Consider the following 22,600-nt stretch of genomic DNA (forward strand, 5'->3'; position numbering starts at 1 on the left):
TAAAAAGAAAACAAAAAATCCCAAACTGGTCCTATACCACAGGTAGCTTGAGAACCACTGTTAACTGAAGAAACTTGCTTGTTTCTAAAAACTAAAGTATGTCAGTACCATAAAATAATATTTGAAGAATTTATTTATTAATACATGGCCTTTCAAGCCATTAACAATTACTTTAAATTACTAGGACTTAATGTGGTTCCATCTCTTAAGACTGCACCAATCTTAGATCCAAGAGATAAATATATATATTAAAAGGACAGAAAAATTTCAGAGCTCAACTGAATAACCTCTCTACCTCTGCTAGGTATATTCCACCATTCTAATTAATTTGTATATACTTTACTTCAAAATTAGTTTTATACAGAAAAACTAATTTTTTAGTTTTTAGTGAATATAAATGTTCAATAGGATGGGTTAGCTCTAAAGGTTTAGTGAATATAAATGTTCAATAGGATGGGTTAGCTCTAAAGGTTTTGGAGCCTCCCCCTACTCAAAATACAAGAACAAACTACCCTGAACAAATAGAATAAAGAATGGCCTTTCAAGCCATTAACAATTACTTTAAATTACTAGGACTTAATGTGGTTCCATCTCTTAAGACTGCACCAATCTTAGATCCAAGAGATAAATATATATATTAAAAGGACAGAAAAATTTCAGAGCTCAACTGAATAACCTCTCTACCTCTGCTAGGTATATTCCACCATTCTAATTAATTTGTATATACTTTACTTCAAAATTAGTTTTATACAGAAAAACTAATTTTTTAGTTTTTAGTGAATATAAATGTTCAATAGGATGGGTTAGCTCTAAAGGTTTAGTGAATATAAATGTTCAATAGGATGGGTTAGCTCTAAAGGTTTTGGAGCCTCCCCCTACTCAAAATACAAGAACAAACTACCCTGAACAAATAGAATAAAGAATATGTTCTCTGGTCATTCAATAAGTTGGATGACAAGGCTACCATCCAAGATCCCTTGTAAAGAACCATGGCTATATATCCAAGAGAACTGAAATTAGATACTCAAACAAAGCCTTGTACACAAATGTTTATAGCAGCACTATTCGTAATACTAAAAAGCTGGAAACAATGCAGATGTATGTCAGTGGATAAATGCAGAAACAAAATGTTCTATGTGCATACAGTTTTACTCAGCCATAAAAAGGAATGAAATAATGATACATGATATAATGTGGATGAATCTTGAAAACATTATCCTAGGTAAAAAGAAGCCAGACACAAAAGGTCACATATTACATGATTCAGTTTATATGAAATACCCAGATTCCATACAAACAAAGCAGACAGGTGGTTGCTAGGGGCTGGGGGGCAGGGGCAGTGTGACAAGTAACTGCTTAACGGGTATGTTGTTTTATTCTGGAGTGATGAAAAATCTTTTGGAAGTAGGTAGAAGTAGTGTTTGCACAAGATTGTGAATGTAGTGAATGCCACCAATTGTTCACTATGAAATGGTTAGTTTTATGTTACCTGAATGTCACCTCAATTAAAAAAAGAACCACAGCTACTGATGTGCAGTTCTCAGTGTGGACTGCTTACCCCTGTTGATTAACCACTCATAAGCTATGCTTTTGCTATTCTCTGAAAATTCCCTTCATCACAAATAGTAAACTTATGCCAGGATTTATAGGTGGGGAAGCCCATTTACCATTGAACATTATGGATAAAATTGGGAGGGAGAACTTACAGAAATGTGTAAATAAATGAATGAATAATAAAGAAAGGAAGAAAATTTTAAAAATTAGTGAAATTAAAAAAAAACCAGTTAAGGAATGGGGAAGAGGAAAGTAAAAGAGAAAAGAAACATTGATGACTGAAGAGGAAATCATTACAAATATAGTATGATTCAAGAAGAAAAAAGATTGTAATTGTCAGTAGTCATGAGGTATCTATGTATTTAAATCAATTAGAAAGGGACAAAACAACTATGAAGGAAGAAAAAAGGTTTTGGGACCAGAGAGATATTCTTGGTGTACCTATCCATTTACAAGACTAAAAAACAGACAATTTCCCAACCTCTTATTTTACTGGGACTTAAAGTCTGAATGAATAAGAGATCCAATTACTCATTTGGGGATCATACTTATTTAAATGCCAACTGACAGCAAACTATTTTTGAAACTCCACTTTGCAATTGTATTCAAAATTAGTTTAAAAAAAAGACTAACTTTATTACATTTATATCACATTTTTAACCCAAAACATTATTCCAGCTGTTTCTAAAATAATGGCAGTTTTTCTAGTATTGTATATAATGGATACATTCAACTAGAATTGATCACTCACAAAACTATACTTACATACTCCTTCACATTTTTTGTTTTCACAGCTTTGTATGAATAATATGCAGGATAAAGCATTCCAAACACCAACCTAAAAGTAAAAAGTACAAGAGGACTAATCAAACATAATAATGCTTTTAACAGCTCATGAAAATTTCACCTAATAGAAAAGTAGAAAGTACATGAAGAACGTATGACAGTGTAAATGTGTATGAAAACTTTGTGTATAAACTAAATCCACTCAGAAAAGCAAACTAAAAATACAATTTTTGTTAAACAAAAAGATGGTTTCAATATTCTAGGTAGTTTCATGGGAAAAAAAGATTTATTTTTAAAAACTGCCATTTAAAATCTTTTTTACTAATTACAAAAAATATTCTGTAGATTCTTGAACATTTGGAAAATGTACAAAATTGCCAAAAGAATAAAATTTGCCCCAATGCTACCAGTCAGAAATAACCAGAGGCAACACTTTACTGTATGCAAATCCTACTTTTCATCCATGTGTAGTATACCTAAAACATAAATATAACATGCATGCACACACACATAATTTGGGGTAATGGAAAAAGTGGCCCTTCACGCCATTGGTTTGAGAAGCACTGATTTCTAATTATGACAGTGCTGTGAAACAATACTTGATACATTTATTACAATATATCTTAAAATAACTTAAATATTTTTTTATTGGAGTATAGTTGATTTACAATGTTGTGTTAACTTCAGGTGTACAGCGAAGTGAATCAGTTATACATATATCCACTCTTTTTTAGATTCTTTTCCCATAGAGGTCATTTCAGAGTATTGAGTAGAATTCCCTGTGCTGTACACTAAGTCCTTATTAGTTATCTATTTTATATACAGTAGTGTGTATATGTCAATCCCAATCTCTCATTTTATTCCTCCCCCCTTACCCCCCGGTAACCATAAGTTTGTTTTCTACATTTATAACCCTGTTTCTGTTTTGTAGATAAGTTCATTTGTACCTTTTTTTAAGATTCCACATATATGTGATATCACATGATATTTGGCTTTCTCTGTCTGACTTACTTTACTCAGTATGACAATCTCTAGGTCCATCCATGTTGCTGCAAATGGCATCATTTCCTTCTTTTTTATGGCTCAGTAATATTCCATTGTATGTATGTGTGTATACACACACACACACACACACATCTTTATCCATTCTAAAGTAACTCTTAAAGCATTCATAAAATGACAATCACTAATAGGACTTAATTTAATGCTCTCTGTTACAATTACTTCACCAAATTCCATATCCAAGAGGGTGTGTGTGTGTGTCAGATATAGAAATGGCATGACACAGTTTATATGGTTTACAATTGGCATTTTCACATATCATGGAATTTTTTGTCTTCAAATATTAGTCTACAGTATTAATACCTTCATTACATTCCACATTGAGATTCACATAATTTATTTAAACAGTCCCATATTTATAGGCTTTTGGTTAATTTCCAGATTTTTGCTATTGCACATAATACTGTGAAAAACATTTCTATGCACACTGATATACACTTCCTGGTTGCGATACTGCTGCTTCAAAGAGTACACACATTTCTACTTATTATCAAAAATGCCCTCCAGAGAAGTAGTTCCACTTTGCATTCCTATACATTGCCAATCGTGTGTATCATCATTTAAAAAATGTTTGCCAGCTAAATAGGAGAAAAATAATTGCCTTATATGTTCTAATGCGCATTTCTGAGCACCAGTAAGTATGAGTTTTTCTCAAGTGTTCACTGGTTTTTTGATACATGAGTGTATGATATTCTGTTGTCTACTTTTCTTTCTTTAATCTATTTTTAAAAAAGAGTATTTTAGCATAGTTTTATTTTTACAGAAAAGTTGGGAAGATGGTATAGATAATTCCCAATACCCTACACTGAGTTACTTCTATCAGTAACATCTTGCATCAGTATGGTACATTTATCATAATTAATAAATCATTATTAATATATTATTAACTAAAGTTCAAACTTTATTCAGATGTCTTTAGTTTTTACCTAGCATCCTTTTTCTGTCCCAGGATCCCATCCAGGGTAGCATATTATATTTAGTTGTCTTGCCTCCTTAGGTCCTCTTGGCTGTAAGTTTCTCAGACTTTGCTCGGGAAATGATCTTGATGGTTTTTTTATACCATGTGTTTTTTGTTTTCTTTTAATTAATTAATTAGGTTGCGCTGGGCCTTAGTTGCGGCTTGCAGGCTCCTTAGTTGCAGCAGATGGGCTCCTTTTAGTTGGGGCTTGCCGGCTCCTTAGTTGTGGCATGCAAACTTTTATTTGAGGCGTGCGTGTGGGATCTGGTTCCCCGACCTGGGATCGAACCCGGGCCCGCTGCATTGGGAGCGCAGTCTTAACTGCTGTGCCACCAGGGAAGTCCCTGATGTTGACAGTTTTGAGGAATATGGGCCAACTATGCTGTAGGAAGCCACTCGACTGGCATTTGTCTGATGTTTTTCTCATGATTAGACTGAGGTGTGGGTTTGGGGGAGGAAGATCACAGAGGCTAAGTTCCATCTCATCATATTAAGGGCACATACTATTAGTATTGCTTATCGCTGTTGATGTTAACCTTGACCACCAGGCTGAGGTAGTGTGTGTTAGATTTGGTAACTTTAAGCTTACTCCCACCACCTCCATGCTGTAGTCTTTGGAAGAAAGTCACTATGCACGGGCCACGCTTGAGTGGGGAGAGTTGCCCTCTACCTCCTTGAGAGTGGAGTAGCTATATAAATTATTTGGAATTCTTCTGCATGGGAGATTTGTCTATTCTTCTCCAGTTATTTATTTATTCAATAATGTATTTATGTCAATATGGACTCGTAGGTTTATTTTACACTTTGGATATTGATCCAATAATACTTTATTTTGTTGCTCAAAAGCTTTGAACATTGGGACATCTTTCGGTTAGTTCCTATGTCCCTTTGACATACCTCCATAATTGTGAGGGATTTTTTCTTCTTTTTTTTTTTTTTAGCAATTTGTTACTTTCTGGCACTACACATAATGCACCAGGCTCACACTGTGTACTTCCGGTCGCATTCCTAGAATCAGCCACTCCTCCAAGAAGCCTCGGTTCCTTTTATTGGATGATGGTATTTAAGACCCAGATCTGGGTGCTAGGGGTGCTCATTGTTACTACAGTGTTGTTGATGTGAGGCCCTTCTTTGTCTGTTTTGTATGTTAGCCAATATTTTTCTAGGTTATTGTTATCTTTCAATTTTGTTTATGAAGTTTGCTGAAATACATACTGTATTATGTTTGCTAGGGCTGCCATAATGAAATATCACAGACTGGATGGTTTAAACAACAGATATTTATTTTCTCATAGTTCTGGAGGCTGGAAGTCCAAGATCAAGGTGTTGGCAAATTTGGTTTCTTCCTGAGGCCTTCCTCCTTGGATTGCAGACGGTCACATTCTCACTGTGTCCTCATGTGGTCATACCTTGGTCCATGTGTGTGTCCTAATCTCTTCTTCTTGTAAGAACACCAATCACATTGGATTCAGGCCCACCCTAAATACCTCATTTTAATTTAATTGCCTCTTTAAAGATCTTATCTCCAAATACAGTCACATTCTGAGATACTCCGGGTTACGACTTCAACATACAAGTTTTGACTTCAACATACAAGTTTTGCGAGGGGGACATAATTCAGCCCTTAACACATACTGTATATTTAAGAACTTTTACATTAAATAAATGTTTCCATTTATATTAAATAAGCATTCTTACACTGAGAGCAAGTAAATATTTATATCTCTATATAAGAGATAAAGAGAGATTTTTTAGTTTACTTACAGATTACTTGGGGGAGGGGGATGGGCTATAAATCCCTGGTGACTTTCTTATCCTTCACAAAGCTGAACCCTGTGTTTGGGGCTCATGTAACCAGGTTAGAGGAATACCAAGTCTTCTCCTGTTGCAGGTTTTATCCTCACCACCTGGAAGCCACTTGATAAACATTCTCTGCCTTACCTAACGATACTACCCTGTGAATGCTATTTCACCAGAAGCCAATACCCAGACTCTGGATATGAGATTTTTAGCTGTGCCACAGAGCCTAGGGCTTTTCAGTTTAACACAGGCACCCCACAAGGCACAGAGGCTTTCCAGCTTAGTGACTTCTAAGAAAGCGATTTACCTTAGGACCTGAGGTGTAAACAAGAATACAACTCTCAGGTCTGCTATGTGTTCATCCTCACTGCAGACCTAAGGTATAATCCCGAAGTTAGCCACCACAGTTATAGTTTACATATTCAAGTTAGCCATTTCCATCCACTTCGTATTTCCCTTGAGAATTTGGACACAATCAACATATTATCTTCCATATTCCCATGCAATCAAGTACCGCTGGATTTAAATTCAACATGAGATTCTCCATCACTCTCAGTGTATGGATCTTTGACGCCTCCTTCCCCTGCTACATCGTCCATCCAATCTGTAGCTCAGTCCTGTTGGTTCTTCCTTGGTGAGCACCCACACATCCATCCTCTTTTATTTTCAAATCACTGGCCAATGATACATTTAGGCTCTTGCCATCTCATCTGACTTACTGAATGGTTTCCCAACACAGCCTCTGGCTCCAGCGTCGGATCAATCTTCCTAATATTGATCTACTCTACTACCTTGCTTAAAGGCTTCAGTAGCTGGTCTCTTCACCCCTTTGCCAACAAGCCCATGTAGGGGCTCATAAGAAGTTATTATGAAAACCACTGCCTTATATAAACCATCTGTTTCAACATGGTTTCCTCAATATGCCTCCTGTATGATATTTCTACTTCAGTCCTGCAGTGTGTGCTTTTGCCTGCAATGCCTCCTTCCCTCCTTATCCTCCCTCCACTTCCTCCATTTTTTTTCTTGCTTAATTAATTCACTTTTTTTGGCTTCAAGATCCCACCCTCCTCCACAGACTTCTAAATTACTTTTATTGTGAATTGTAGAATTTGTCAGGATTAGTCATTTTGCCTTTAGCATATTCTATTTTATTTTTAAAAATATTTATTTATTTTTGGCTGCACTGGGTCTTCGTTGCTGCACACAGGCTTTCTCTAGTTGCAGCGAGTGGGGGCTACTCTTCGCTGTGGTGCATGGGCCTCTCATTGCAGTGGCTTCTCTTGTTGCGGATCACGGGCTCTAGGTGCGTGGGCTTCAGTAGTTGTGGCACGCGGGCTCAGTAGTTGTGGCTTGCGGGCTCCAGAGCACAGGCTCAGTAGTTGTGGCACACGGGCTTAGGTGCTCCACAGTATGAGGGATCTTCCTGGACCAGGGCTCAAACCCATGTCCCCTGCATTGGCAGGCGGACTCTTAACCATTCTGCTACTGGGGAAGTCCCTAGCATACTCTATTTTAGATCATTTGAATTTTTAATGTATATATAACTGACTTCCAAAATAGATACTTTTCTCACATATAGTAAGGTTTGGTGCTAGTTGATGCTATACATACAGGTGTTTTGCTTTTATTTTTTAACCTCTGTATTGAATAGAAACAGTCAAATGAACAAACACAACGTCCCTAACACCTAACTTTTGTTAAGAGTAGAAAACAGTAATGTATTTCATTTGGAACGATGGAAAGATTAAATGTCTTAGTGAATAGTGGGACAATTTTTAAGGACCACCACTGTTAATATTATAATTTATTACGGCTCCAATGTGAATATTACTGGATAATTTATTACTAACATCTGTAATATTTTCTAGGTTATTTTTTTGTTCTTTTCTTTAATATTGGCTTCTGCTGGAGATGTTTGCAACCTGGGAGGTCAGGCATAAAGCCAAAGCATGAGCACACACTGTATAAAATCAAATAAAGTTTATTTTAGAAGGCCACCTACAAGATAAACTTACGGTTTATAAAGGGAGTATTTTCTACAAATAAAACTGACCTATAAATTTGAATATCATTTCAGTTATAGAGGTAGGAAGAAATAGCTACTTCATTTACTCTTATTTCTGCCTACAGACGCGAGAACTTTGCCAAAATACTCATAATACCCTTCCCTCCCACTAAGGTAAAGTTGCCTATACGAACACTGGCTGTGTTGAAAAACACTATTTAAAAAAGGAAATAAAATTTATGGGAATGTAGTAGTGAAGACAGTTCTTATATCATTTTTCATATACGGAAAATACTTGAAATACCTATTTTCTGGACAGATGGTATGACACAATCCATCCTTCACCAAAATTGTTTTAGAGAATTATATCATGTTCAAAGGCAAGTCTAAGAAGCAACGAGTAAAAGTGCTTTCAATACTAGAATTAATGTCATTAAAGCATAAAAGTTAAACATCATTTCATAAAAAATTGATTAACGCTTTTTCCGATTAAGATTTTAAAAAGAACTTGTAGAATTTTTGTAAGATGTAGAAAAGTATAAAAAAGACAATAAAAATCACAAGTAGGGGCTTCCCTGGTGGCGCAGTGGTTGGGAGTCCGCCTGCCGATGCAGGGGACACAGGTTCATGCCCCGGTCTGGGAGGATCCCACATGCCACGGAGCGGCTGGGCCCGTGAGCCGTGGCCGCTGGGCCTGCGCGTCCGGAGCCTGTGCCCTGCAGCGGCAGAGGGCACAACAGTGAGAGGCCCGCGTACCGCAAAAAAAAAAAAAAAAAAAAAAAAATCACAAGTAATTCCATTATTGAATAAACCATCTTTCTTTTTGGTAAAGATTATTCCAAATATATGTTTATGTATATTTGTTATAATTTTTATCAAACTTTTCACAAGTCTGATATCACTCAAATCTTTGAAAACCTTAAAAATGCATCAATAATAGTTAAATAACAACACTGATCAAGAACTAATTTACATTTAAACAAATTACAAACCACTAATTCCAAGAATTTAAACTTCCTTTTTTATCTATTATTCTTGTCATTCTTTTAAAAAACATTATGAAAAATGAAGTTATACACAAATAGTATAGTATTAATAAAATAAATCCCCCTATCCCTATCACCTAGTTTTAAGAATATTTAACAGTGATCCAGTCTTAACATTTTGGTATTATCTTTTCAAGTTTTTTCTATAATCATTTAAAAACATTATTTTAAGACATAACATTTTAAAGACTATTTTAAAAACATGTTCTAAAATACTAAAAACAATCAATTGACATCTGAGAGCATATAGATTTTTGTCCTGCCCTTCCACTAAATGTTACATTATGAACATTTTCTTATATCTTTAAATATTCTTTAAGAACATCATTTAACAACTATATAGTATAATATTCCTTCATATGAATGAAAAACATACGTTCCTGTATGTGTACTATTTTAATTAATGCTATGATGAACAATCTTTCTCTGATTACTAATAACAGAAATTATTTATCAACATTTTATACTAAGCAGGATGTTAAGCACTTTCTGTAATGACTTCATTTCTCACAATAACACCTAGAGATACGTGCTATTTTCATACCTATTTTACCGATGAAAAGACTGAGCCTTGGGGCTTCTCTGGTGGCGCAGTGCTTAGGAGTCTGCCTGCCAACACTGGGGACACAGGTTCCGGCCCTGGTCCGGGAGGATCCCACATGCCGTGGAGCAACTGGGCCCATGCACTAGCTGAGCCTGCGCTCTGGAGCCCGCAAGCCACAACTACTGAGCCCGTGTGCCACAACTACTGAAGCCCGCGCGCCTGGAGCCGGTGCTCCGCAGCGGGAGGGGCCCCCGCGATGAGAGGCCCGCGCACCACACCGCAGCGAAGAGTGGCCCCCACTCGCCGCAACTAGAGAGGGCCCACGCGCAGTAGCGAAGACCCAATGCAGCCAAAAATAAATAAATAAAAAATAAATAAATACATTAAAAAAAAAACAAAAAAACGACTGAGCCTTACAGAAGTTAAGAAATTAATCCGGTGTCCATAACAGCTTATAACTTTATTGGCTAGATTCAAAGCCGGGCACTCTCACTCCAAGATCCACCCTTAAAAATCACTATTTCCCAATGACATTATCCTAAAAGGGGAATAGCTAAGTCAAACGGGCTGAGATTTTGAAGATCTTTGATATATATTGCCAAACTGCTCTTCAGGAAAGTAACATCATCTTATATTCTTACAAGGAATGTATGAAATACCCATTTAAGGACTATTTTCTTTAATAAGGTAAAAAAAAAGTCAAACAGGTGAAATAGAGTAGGAGAGTCGGTAGGCATCTTGTCCAACAGACGAACTGTGTTTTTAAGGTAATATGTGGATTAGAACAATCATGCAGTGTATGAATTGCTATGAAAAGAGAAAAACATCCCAAAATATTATAGTTAATGATATTAACATTTAATTTCAGAATTATTTTAATTCCTCCTAAATTGTCTTTAGATTACAAGTTCCTGCTCTAATAATAGAAAAGAATTTACATTGTAGTTTGTTAAAAGGAAGCGTTACAAACAGCTTATTGCTGATAATAAACTATATAATACTAATACGTAACGTGACCATGCTCATTGGCACCTGGTGTTACTCATTCAGCAAATTCTCCTCATTCCACTGCATTCAGAATCATGCTCCCAAACAAAAAAGAGTTAATTATGGTGTTCTATTACATTAAAGGACAAACTCAATGAGATGAGAGATTAACTAAAATGGGATAACTAATATTAAAGAAACAAAGCATAGGATGAAAAGTCAGAATGATGAAAGATAGATGTACCAGACTCGTTAGGATTAGTCACAATGAACATAGATACCATGTATACTCTCAAAGAGCAACGTAAAATACAATACTCTCCAGGCCCTCATCAAAGAGTAAAAACAAACTCAACCTGTCTGTAATCCAGTTTACACTAAAGACCAAGACCAGTGAAATGTACATAAAACAGCCTGGCGTAAGGATGGCAAACATGAAGAGGTCTCTCTGCTACTCATTTCTGTGACCAAGAGAGAAATTGCTAGTCATTCACTGCAATCTTTTCTGCTGACCCTGGTCTCCGAATCCTTGTCAACACAGCACCAACATAAGCTCACAACAAAGGATGGAAGCTAAGTGGACTTATTTGCCTATTTTTTTTTTTTTTTTTGCCATCCTTGTTCTAAACCTTTATTTCTGTAGGCAGTGTCACTCTAAATTTGGATCAAGCTCAACTACCAGATTATATTCCTAAACATGATACCTATCTTCTTTGGGGGAAAATTCACTTTAACTGAGTAGTTTTTTAATATTACATTCTTGTTTTTTCTTGAAGTATATTATAAGAAACTGCCATGTGAAACCCATGGCTATAAATACTAGGGGAATAGTATTAAGGGCATTGTTTATTATATTGATATCCCTATATATGAAATTTCATGTGTGAGATTTACTTTGGAATTCAGTACAATGCAATGCTTAGCTTTCTTTGAGAAAATGATGCCCTTCCTTCTGATAAGAATTATATTATTCCTTTCCCCCCGCCCCCACTAATTGCCAGGAAGCTCACAGGCAAAATCTGTTGTTCAGTATGATGGGCCTTAAGTTTGGCATATTTATATAGTACTTGCATTCACCAGATTTTTATTTTATATTTTGATTGCTATTTTTCCTAGTCTTAATTCTCTTATTTTTCTTTACATTCTAACATATACATTTGCAAAATGATTTCTCACATAATTTGAAAGAACATAACAGAGCATAAACAAATAGTTAAAATGCACTGGGCACTGCGATTAAGCACAGAATTCAGCTCTATGGTGCCAGAGAACCAAGAAACGCATTTTTTAGTGTAGGTAGCTGTGACTGAGACCCACTGTTGGTTCCCCAGCTTAGCCACACATGAAAATATTTTGGACAGCTTCTTTTTAAATACTGTTTTTGTTGTTGTTGCTTAAAACTTTTAACATAGGTAATCTAAAAAATAGAATAAAGTAGAAAATGCAAAGTAAAAGTCTTCTCCCATTTTGAAACAATCTATTTCCCCACAGAAGCATGGAAACAATTTCTTGGATATCTTACAATCAACTAATTTAAATATATAAAACACATTAATAGCAAAACAGTAAATACTCAAACTCCTCATTTCCTAATTATTTTATTCCTAACTACTTTGACTACATTTTGCTATGCTCTTGAAGTTATTTACACACTATCTGTATGGTGGAAATACTAAGTATTCTGTGTGTGTCTCCTCCCAGCTCCACATTTGGTGACATCACACTGGTAGCTTGAAATAGGCTATTATTGTAGGGAGTATTTACATCATGGAAATTAGCAAATGATATGAATCAGTCCCTTTGCCCCAGTTATTAAGCATTCCCAGCACACCACTGCCTATATGTGTTTTAGCCAAGGGAAACTATAGTATGTTTCTATTAGGAGAACAATGAAATACTATATGTAGAAAGAATTCACAGAATTTAGTGAAATCAAAAAGGCCGGCTATTCTGGCAATCAAGTTTATAAAAGGCTTCATGCAAGATGAAGAGAAAGAGGGCAAACGGTTTTTTGCCCTTTATCATAGTTCAATTCTGTTTGAAGATTAGGTCTCTAATATTAACACAGACTCTGGTGAATTTTTAAAATAAAAGCAGAATCTTAAATATTAGGGAATCGGACTTCCCTGGTGGTGCAGTTGTTAAGAATCCATCTGCCAATGCAAGGGACACGGGTTCGAGCCCTGGTCCGGGAAGAGCCTACATCCTGGGGAGCAACTAACCCCATGCGCCACAACTACTGAGCCTGCGCTCTACAGCCTGCGAGCCACAACTACTGAGCCCGCATGCCACAACTACTGAAGACTGCACGTCTAGAGCCCGTGCTACAAAACAGGAAAAGCCACCACAATGAGAAGCCCACACACCTCAACGAAGAGTAGCCCCTGCTCTCTGCAACTAGAGAAAGCCTGCGTGCAGCAACGAAGACCCAATGCAGCCAAAAATAAATAAATAAAATATTAGGGAATCCTGGAAATCCTATGGTATAACAGTAGTTTTCTGAATTTTTTCAAAGCAGTATTCTCCCCCCAGAGGAAATCTTTCTTAGGATCATCAAAAAATAAGAAATGAATGCAAATAAATATGAGACAAATGCAATTAAGTTGTCCTTAGAGAATTTAGCTTCCATGATTGTAGAATCCTCTGAGGAATCCTAAACCCTTGAGAACTACTTGAAAAGCATCCTCTATAAATGGTTTAGAAGCTTGCAAATCTGTCTGCATATAGAAATCAACTGGGAATGAGAATCTTTGGAAGTGGGGTCCAAGAATTTGAATTTCTGAATTCTGCATCTTCAACAAACTAAGGTGTGACAACATTAGGTTACTTTAGTCTTGGATTAAAACTGATTATGATTAAGCAAATGTTGTCCATATGCTAAGCTCTAACTGTATTTTTAGAAGTAATGTGACTATAGGTTATCTTGACTTTTGTCAAACTCTGTCTTTACTTAAATTCTAAAATAAATGTAAGAGATCATAAGGGAAAAGAGATGTACAGAGTAAAGTGGCAAAAATTAATAAATCTTTGAAAATAATAAATTTGTGCCTGTTTAAGGCTAAATGATTACAAATGGTACAAGGTCTGGTGATAACCCATGTATCTGTGTATATTCTTTCTAAATGAATCATTATGCCACTGTTTCAGCAGCCATCATGTAGCAAAAGTTCATACATGATTACTGAAAATAATATGTAACTTTTGTCTTATACGATTTCAAGAAAAGATCTGTTGTTAAGAATCTCTACAAGTAGAGAATTCCCATTTAGTAAAACAAGTTAGGTGGCTCTAAAGAAAAGTATGAAAATTACAATCACGAGGAAGAAGTCAAACCCATGAGGAAAAACCCAAATTCTGAATTCTTTAATCAGTGATACAGGTTTAAAACTGCCAAGGAGAGAAAAGCACAGTAAAAAATTCCTTTGAAAGATTTTATACATGTTTTAATTATAGTCATCATGAGCTATAAAGCTTGGAATTTTCATGTTGTCAGAGCTAAACTTCTAATTTTACTTCAGAGCTTCTAATTTCTACTCTAAAAGGAAAGCTAAAGATAAAACTAAGGGGAAATAAATCAATTCACAGTAAATCAGACTAGTATTTCATCATCCTCTTACTCTTTCCCCTAGCCACCACCTCACCCCCCAACCACCAGGGCCTACTATGTGGTAGGCCCAGACCAAAGAAAAATGTTTAAAAATAATGTTCAACTCGGGGCTTCCCTGGTGGCGCAGTGGTTGAGAATCTGCCTGCTAATGCAGGGGACACGGGTTCGAGCCCTAGTCTGGGAGGATCCCACATGCCGCGGAGCAACTAGGCCCGTGAGCCACAACTACTGAGCCTGCGTGTCTGGAGCCTGTGATCCGCAACAAGAGAGGCCGTGATAGTGAGAGGCCTGTGCATCGCGATGAAGAGTGGCCCCCGCTTGCCACAACTAGAGATAGCCCTCGCACAGAAACGAAGACCCAACACAGCAAAAATAAATAAACAAATTAATAAACACCTACCCCCAACATCTAAAAAAATAATAATAATAATAATGCTCAACTCAATACAGAATATGCTATAGAACCACCAACTTTTGAGGCCTTCAAGGAACTAGGCATCCTGTGGACAGGGTTCTATAGAATGCCATACATGACTAAAAGAAGACAAAGGTCCCCAAAATCTACAGCATTCCCCAGTTTACCAGGTGTAATTTTTCCATTCTGATAGTCACTACAAATAAGAAATTCATATGTGGGGTAGATATTATTGCTCTATCTCTACAGATAAGGCTCAGAGACTAACAATCTTATGAATTAAGCACCCACTAGTGTCAAAGGCAAAACAAAATAAACAGAACTTCTAATTTCAAAACCTGTGCTCTTTGCTCTATACCAAAAACACTTTGTAATTTATACAACGTGTAACTCATAGCAAACATCTGCAATGTTAGTAGTTGAATGAAGTCAACATTCAGAAGTTATCTAAGTAACTGTGAACTGTGACCCATCATATATAAAAAAAAGATATCTGAGACCCATTTTCTAAAATTTTTTAAATTGAAGTATAGTTGATCTATAGTGTGTTAGTTTCTGGTGTACAGCAAAGTAATTCAATTTTTTAATATACATACATTATATATATATATATTTTTTCCATATTCTTTTCAATTATGGTTTATTACAGGATACTGAATATAGTTCCCTGTGCTATATAGTAGGACCTTGTTTATCTACTTTATATACAGTAGTTTGTATTTGCTAATCCCAAACTCCTAATTTATCGCCCTGCCCCAATTCCTTTGGTAACCATAGATTTGTTTTCTATGTCTGTGAGTCTGTTTCTGTTTTGTAAGTAAGTTCATTTGTGTCATATTTTAGATTCCACATATGTGATAACATATTTGTCTTTCTCTGTCTGATTTACTACACTCAGTATGATAATCTGTAGGTTCATCCACACTGCTGCAAATGGCATTATGTCATTCTTTTTTATGGCTGAGTAGTATTCCATTGCACATATGTACCACATCTTCTTTTTTTGTTTTTCTTTTGCGGTACGCGGGCCTACTCACTGTTGCGGCCTCTCCCGTTGTGGAGCACGGGCTCCGGACGCGCAGGCTTAGCGGCCATGGCTCACGGGCCCAGCCGCTCGGCGGCATGTGGGGTCTTCTCGGACCGGGGCACCAACCCATGTCCCCTGCATCGGCAGGCGGACTCTCAACCACTGCGCCACCAGGGAAGCCCCCACATCTTCTTTATGCATTCCTCTGTCCATGGACATGTAGGTTTGCTTCCATGTCTTGACTATTGTAAATACTGCTGCCATGAACAAAGGGGTGCATGTATCTTTTTGAATTATAGGTTTGTCTGGATATATGCCCAGGAGTGAGATTGCTGGATCATATGGTAATTCTATTTTTAGTTTTCTAAGGAAACTCCACACTGTTCTCCATAGTGACTGCACCAATTTACATTCCCACCCACAGTGTAGGAGGGTTCCCTTTTCTCCACACTCTCTCCAGCATTTATTATTTGTAGACATTTTAATGATGGCCATTCTGACCAGTGTGAGGTAATACCTCATTGTAGTTCTGATTTGCACTTCTCTAATAGCGATGTTGAGCATCTTTTCATGTGCTGTTAGGCATCTGTATGCCTTCTTTGGAGAAATATGAGACCCATTTTTTGATTGTGTACGAAGTCTACATAGAGGAGTATTGACATGTTTAATCAACATTCACATGCTCTCCATTCCTATCAAACTGGTTAGGTGGCTATACTTGGCGTGATTACGAATTACTCATATCATCGGACCAACCCCTGACCCCTGAACAACTCTTAACTCAGAGGAACTGTTTTCTTTATTTAGCCCCTTAAGCACAGGATCTGTTAAAACCCAAACTCAGCTTTAGCCCCATCGACATTAAAGATAAGGAGAGTTCAGTTGTAATCTAAAGTTTAAAAAAGCTGCTGGTGAAGAAAAATCACATACAAACCACTTCTGAATATATTGAGAAAACTTCCTCTCTTAAAGTTCATGCCTCTATACAAACAAGTAGGAGATGAGTAAGAAAAGCCATAAATATGGGTTCTAGCCTGATCTCGAAGTGAAATTCCCCTGAATTGAACTCAGATCTAAAATTTCTGCCAAGTCCTCCCACTGGGCATTCATATTTACTGGGCAGTCCATACTACGATCCTCTGTAGTCCGCTCACAAATGAGCATAACAACTCTATTGGGCTCCAACCAATCTAAAGTGAATTTAATATTTTGCTTTCAAATAATCTGTTAATTTCTCTCCAATATACAGAAACAGATATCACTGATGGCATACTTTGTGCCAGGCACTGTATATTCTAGCTCTAAGGATACAACACTGAACTCCCCATTGCTTTATTTGTTTATTTATTTATTTGGTTGCACTGGGTGTTAGTTGCAGCAGGTAGGCTCCTTAGTTACAGCTCGCGGGCTCCTTAGTTGTGGCATGTGAACTCTTAGTTGCGGCATCCGTGCGGGATCTAGTTCCCTGACCACGGATAAAACCTGGGCCCCAACATTGGGAGTGCGGAGACTTATCCACTTCGCCACCAGGGAAGTCCCCCCCACCCCATTGCTTTTAATTATAACTAAATTTGTGATGATCTGGAAATCAAAGCAGTCTATTTTCATATTTCTTGAACCACTTCCTTCATTTCATTTGTTCACATCTTTCTAATACTTCTATTATCTCCAACTAAGTAATTTTTCCTCATGCCACTCCCTAGAGCTAGAATAATCTTCCTCTTTACTGTTGAGAACGCTCCCTCTTTTCATAGGCACTCTGCATGTTACTCTTTGATTAATGAGGTTTGGTCTTCTTATTTTGTAGAGCAAATAATCAATAACAAAACTAACAACCAGGACATAAAAATTAAGCATTGTAAAAGCATTTAAAGATATTCTCTGTTGTCTTGAGGTGGTCAGCTGATCACAGAATGTCTAAGTAGTTTCTTTGTACAAGAAAACCAGAGATGAGGGAACTTTATGCTGTCTTGGGCAACTCATTAACAGAAAAAGAAAGCAAACATGTGCCACAAGAACTATACCACCATCTAATTTAATTCTGACATCAGTAATTACAGCAGGGAACCAGCACGCTGACTGTTTGGCACTAGCAAGCTCTTGGGCTCTTAGGAAACATCACTCATTGTTGCAGAAACGCAGTTCTGGATGATCCTACTCCCACTCCTGAGAAGTGATACAGAATCCACCAATTCTGAAGCTGTGGCTTTTTGCTCCATTAAAAAAAAAGATACAGGGCTTCCCTGGTGGCGCAGTGGTTGAGAGTCCGCCTGCCGATGCAGGGGACACGGGTTCGTGCCCCGGTCCGGGAGGATCCCATATGCTGCGGAGCGACTGGGCCCGTGGGCCATGGCCGCTGAGCCTGCGTGTCCGGAGCCTGTGTTCCGCAACAGGAGAGGCCGCAACAGTGAGAGGCCCACATACCGCAAAAAAAAAAAAAAATCTTACAATACTATGGTACGTTTGCACCATTAATGAACCATTAACAATACATTAGAATTAATTAAAGTCCTTATTTTATTTAGATTTGCTTAGTTTTTACATATATCTATTCTAGGATACCATCTGGGATTCCACTTCATTTGTGACATGACATTTAATCACCGTATCTCCCCAAGCTCCTCAAAAAGTTTCTCAAACTTTATTTTTGATGACTTGATAGTTTTGAAGATTACTGGTCAAGTATATTTTATAATGTCCCTCAATTTGTATTTGTCTTATGTTTTTGTCAGGGTTAGATTAGGGTAAGGGTTTTTGGGAGGAACATCACAAAGACGATGTATCATTTTCATGACATATCAAGGGTACATATGACATACCCTTATCACTGATAATTTATCACTGATGATGTTAACTTTGATCACTTGGCTGTAGTAGTAGTTATCAGGTAAAGTTACTAAACAGTCCCCACCAAAACACTGTCCTGCTTCCCATACCACACCTCTTTGAAGGAAGTGACTATATACAGCCTCTGCTTAAGGAGTGGCAAGTTATATGCTCCACCTCCATGAGGGCAGAGTATTTACATAAATTACTTGCAATTCTTCTGCATGGGAGATTTTTCTCTTTTCTTCCATTCATTGATTTATTAAACCATTATATCATTATGGACTCATGGATATTATACATTTTGGGTTCTAACACAATAGTACTTTATTTTGTTGCTCAAATTGTTCTAGATTTGGTCATTGGGATCTCTTTCAGTTGGCTCTTGGGTCCCTTTGATATAACCCCATCATTGTTTTTATTTGTATGTTTTTCGAGCACTTTGTTATATTGTGGCACTAAAAGATGGACCAGGCTCATACTGTATACTTCTTGTCCCATTCCTAAAGTCAGCTATTTCCCCAAGGAGCGCTGGTATCTTTTACTGGAGAATGTATTTGAAACCAAGATATAGGTGATAGGTGTGCTCATTACTATTGGAGTATTGTTGATTCCAGGCCTTTTTTTGGTCTATTTTGTATCTTAACTAATAGCAATTTTGTTTATGAATTCTGCTAATATGAATATGTTGTATATTTGTACACCTTGATATTAAATGTTTACACTTATATTAGATAAACCTTTCTTATGCTGAGAGCAAGTAAATATTTGTATCTCTATCTTTTGTAAAGATTTTATCTTTTTTTAAAACTTTATTTATTTATGTATTTATTTTTGGCTGCATTGGGTCTTCGTTGCAGGTTTTCTCTAGTTGCGGAGAGCAGGGCTACTCTTCGTTGTGGTGCACGGGCCTCTCATTGCAGTGGCTTCTCTTGTTGCAGAGCACAGGCTCTAGGTGTGTGGGCTTCAGTAGTTGTGGCACACGGGCTCAGTAGTTGTGGCTCACAGGCTCTAGAGCGCAGGCTCAGTAGTTGTGGCACATGGGCTTAGTTGCTCTATGGCACATGGGATCCTCCCGGACCGGGGCTTGAACCCGTGTCCCCTGCATTGGCAGGCGGATTCCTAACCACTGCACCACCAGGGAAGTCCCTCTCTCTATATTTTTAATGCATTTATAGTCTGTTTTATTTGAGGGGGGGATGGGCTGTAAATCCCTGGTGACTTTCTTATCTTTTACAAAGCTGAACCCTGGGTTTGGGCCTCATGTCATCAGGTCAGAGGAATACCAAGTCTTCTCCTGCTGGGGATTTTATCCTCACCAACTGAAAGCCACATCATTAAGTCTCTGCCTTAACGATACTACTCTGTGAATGCTATTTCACCAGAAGCCAATACCCAAACTCTGGATATAAGATTTTTAGCTGTGCCACAGAGCCTAGGGCTTTTCAAGTTAACACATGTACCCATCAAGGCACAGAGGCTTTCCAGCTTAGTGATTTCTAAGAAAGCAATTAACCTTAGGAACTGAGCTATAAACAAGAATACAACTCTCAGGTCTACTATGTGTTCAGACTCACTGCCAATTTAAGGTATAATACTAAAGTTAGCCACCACAGTTATAGTTTACATATTCAAGTTAGTCATTTCAATCTACTTTGTATTTCCCTTGAGAATTTGGACACAATCAACATTATTATTTTCCAAATTCCAATATAATCTAGTACCGCTGGATTTAAATTCAATGAGATTCTTTTTTTAATGCTTTAAAAATGCCTGTTTTGTTCATAAATTATAATTATGATGATTATCTTTTGTAAAACTGAAGACTTTACAGGACATTTTGCACTAAGTTGCCATGAAGAAGTCCTGTTATGTTGCCATTCTGAAGTGGTTCAGCTCACTTGGTCTGTCCATGTGTGGCAGCAAGTTAGTATTTCTTTTCTTTCGTTTTAAAAAAAATGCTTAATTCTTCCCCTTTATTTCTATTTTTAATTGATGTATAAATGACATATAACATTATATTAGTTTCAAATGTATTGATACAACATGATTTGATATTTGTATATACTGCAAAATGATCACCACAGTAAGTCTAGTTAACATCTGTCACCATACATAGTTAGAAAAATTTTGTGATAACTTTTAAGACCTACTTTTTTTTTTTTTTTTGTACGCGGGCCTCTCACTGTTGTGGCCTCTCCCGTTGCAGAGCACAGGCTCCAGATGCGCAGGCTCAGCGGCCATGGCTCACGGGCCCAGCCACTCCGCGGCATGTGGGATCTTCCTGGACCAGGGCACGAACCCACGTCCCCTGCATCGGCAGGCGGACTCTCAACCACTGCGCCAACAGGGAAGCCCTTAAGACCTACTTTTAAGACCTACTCTCTTAACAGTTTGCAAATATGCAGCACAGTGTTATATAACTATGTCACCATGCTGTGTATTACATCCTATGACTTACTTATAATTGTAAGTTCTATACCTTCCCATCCCTTTACCCATCTCTATCACTGTATTGATCTTTGACGCCTCCTCCCCCTGCTACAACGTGCATCCATCTGTAACCCAGTCCTGCTGGCTTTTCCTTGGTGAGCATCCACACATTCATCCTCCTCTTTTATTTTCAAACCAGTGGCTGATGACACATTTAGGTTCATGCCATCTCAATCGATTTACTGAACAGTTTCCCAACAGAGCCTCTGGCTCCACTGTCAGGTCAGTCTTCCTAATACACCTGCTGTACTACCTTGCTTAAAGACTTCAAGGTCTCTTCGCCCTCTTGCCAACTAGCCTATGTAGGGGCTCATCAGAGTGTAATTTGAAAACCACTGCCTTATATAAACCATCTGTTCCAACATGGTTTCCTCAATATGCCTCTTGTACTTCTACTTGTCTTGGAGTGTGTGCTTCTTGCAATGCCTCCCTCCCTCGTCTTTCTTCTTTTCCACATGGATCATTTAGCTTCCTCTCCTTGCTTATGGGTAACTGCCATTCCAACAGTGAGAAACATTTACTTAGTTGTTCGATTCTAGTATACACGTATAGTGATTTCAGAACTGTTAACCCATACCTTCATGGGATACAACTTTATCAAGTAGAGTACAGAGCTATATACAGTTCTTTTTTACTTCAGTCATACAGCTCCCAGTAATTCCCAAAGTTAAATAGGCCCCCTTTTTCCTATACTCCCTTCAGCAAGGTTGTTTAATATGTTTGTAATATAGTTAGATTGTGCTGTCACGTTCTGCATCCCATCCTGTAACCCTCAACCTCGTAAATGCTTTTTAAAAATTTGCATATATTAAGATTCACTCTTGGGGTTCCCTGGTGGGGCAGTGGTTAAGAATCCGCCTGCCAATGCAGGGGACAGGGGTTCGAGCCCTGGTCTGGGTAGATCCCACATGCCACGGAGCAACAAAGCCTGTGTGCCACGACTACTGAGCCCGTGTGCCACAACTACTGAATCCCACGCACCTAAAGCCCGTGCTCTGCAACAAGAGAAGCCACCGCAATGAGAAGCCTGCACACCACAATGAAGACCCAATGCAGCCAAATAAATAAAAAATTTCACTCTTGGTGCTGTAAAATTGTATGGGTTTTGACAAGTGCAGCATAATGTCATATATCCACTATTACAGAATCATACAGATACTGCCCTATAAAAAACCCTTGCGATTTACCTATTTAACACCTCCAACCCCTTGCAACCACTGCTGTTTAAAAATCTCTATAGTTTTCCCTTTTTCAGAATGTCATACAAATGGAATTATGTAGTATTTAGTTTTTCAGACTTGCCTCTTTCATTTAGTAATATGCATTTAAGTTTCATCCATGTCTTTGTGTGGCCTGATAGCTCATTCCTTTTAATCACTGTACAGTGTTTGTACGGATGTACCAGTTTGTTTACCCTAGTAAAGGACATCTTGGTTGCTTCCAGCACTTGGTCTGATATGAACGTTCTATGAACATTTGCATGTAGGTTT

The 22,600-nt window shown here is 37.6% G+C and overlaps 1 protein-coding gene across 1 annotated transcript in view; it reads right to left on the reverse strand.

Annotated features, from left to right (window-relative positions):
* Positions 1-22,600, reverse strand: part of REEP3 (receptor accessory protein 3) — a 100,645-nt gene that overhangs the window by 50,603 nt on the left and 27,442 nt on the right. The window contains exon 2 of the mRNA XM_082854712.1: positions 2,320-2,392. Coding sequence (XP_082710838.1) covers positions 2,320-2,392 — 73 coding nt within the window. The remainder of the gene's footprint in view (positions 1-2,319; positions 2,393-22,600) is intronic.

Source organism: Leucopleurus acutus, assembly GCF_964270905.1.
Source record: "Leucopleurus acutus genome assembly, chromosome: 14".
NCBI classification, from domain to species: Eukaryota; Metazoa; Chordata; class Mammalia; order Artiodactyla; family Delphinidae; genus Leucopleurus; species Leucopleurus acutus.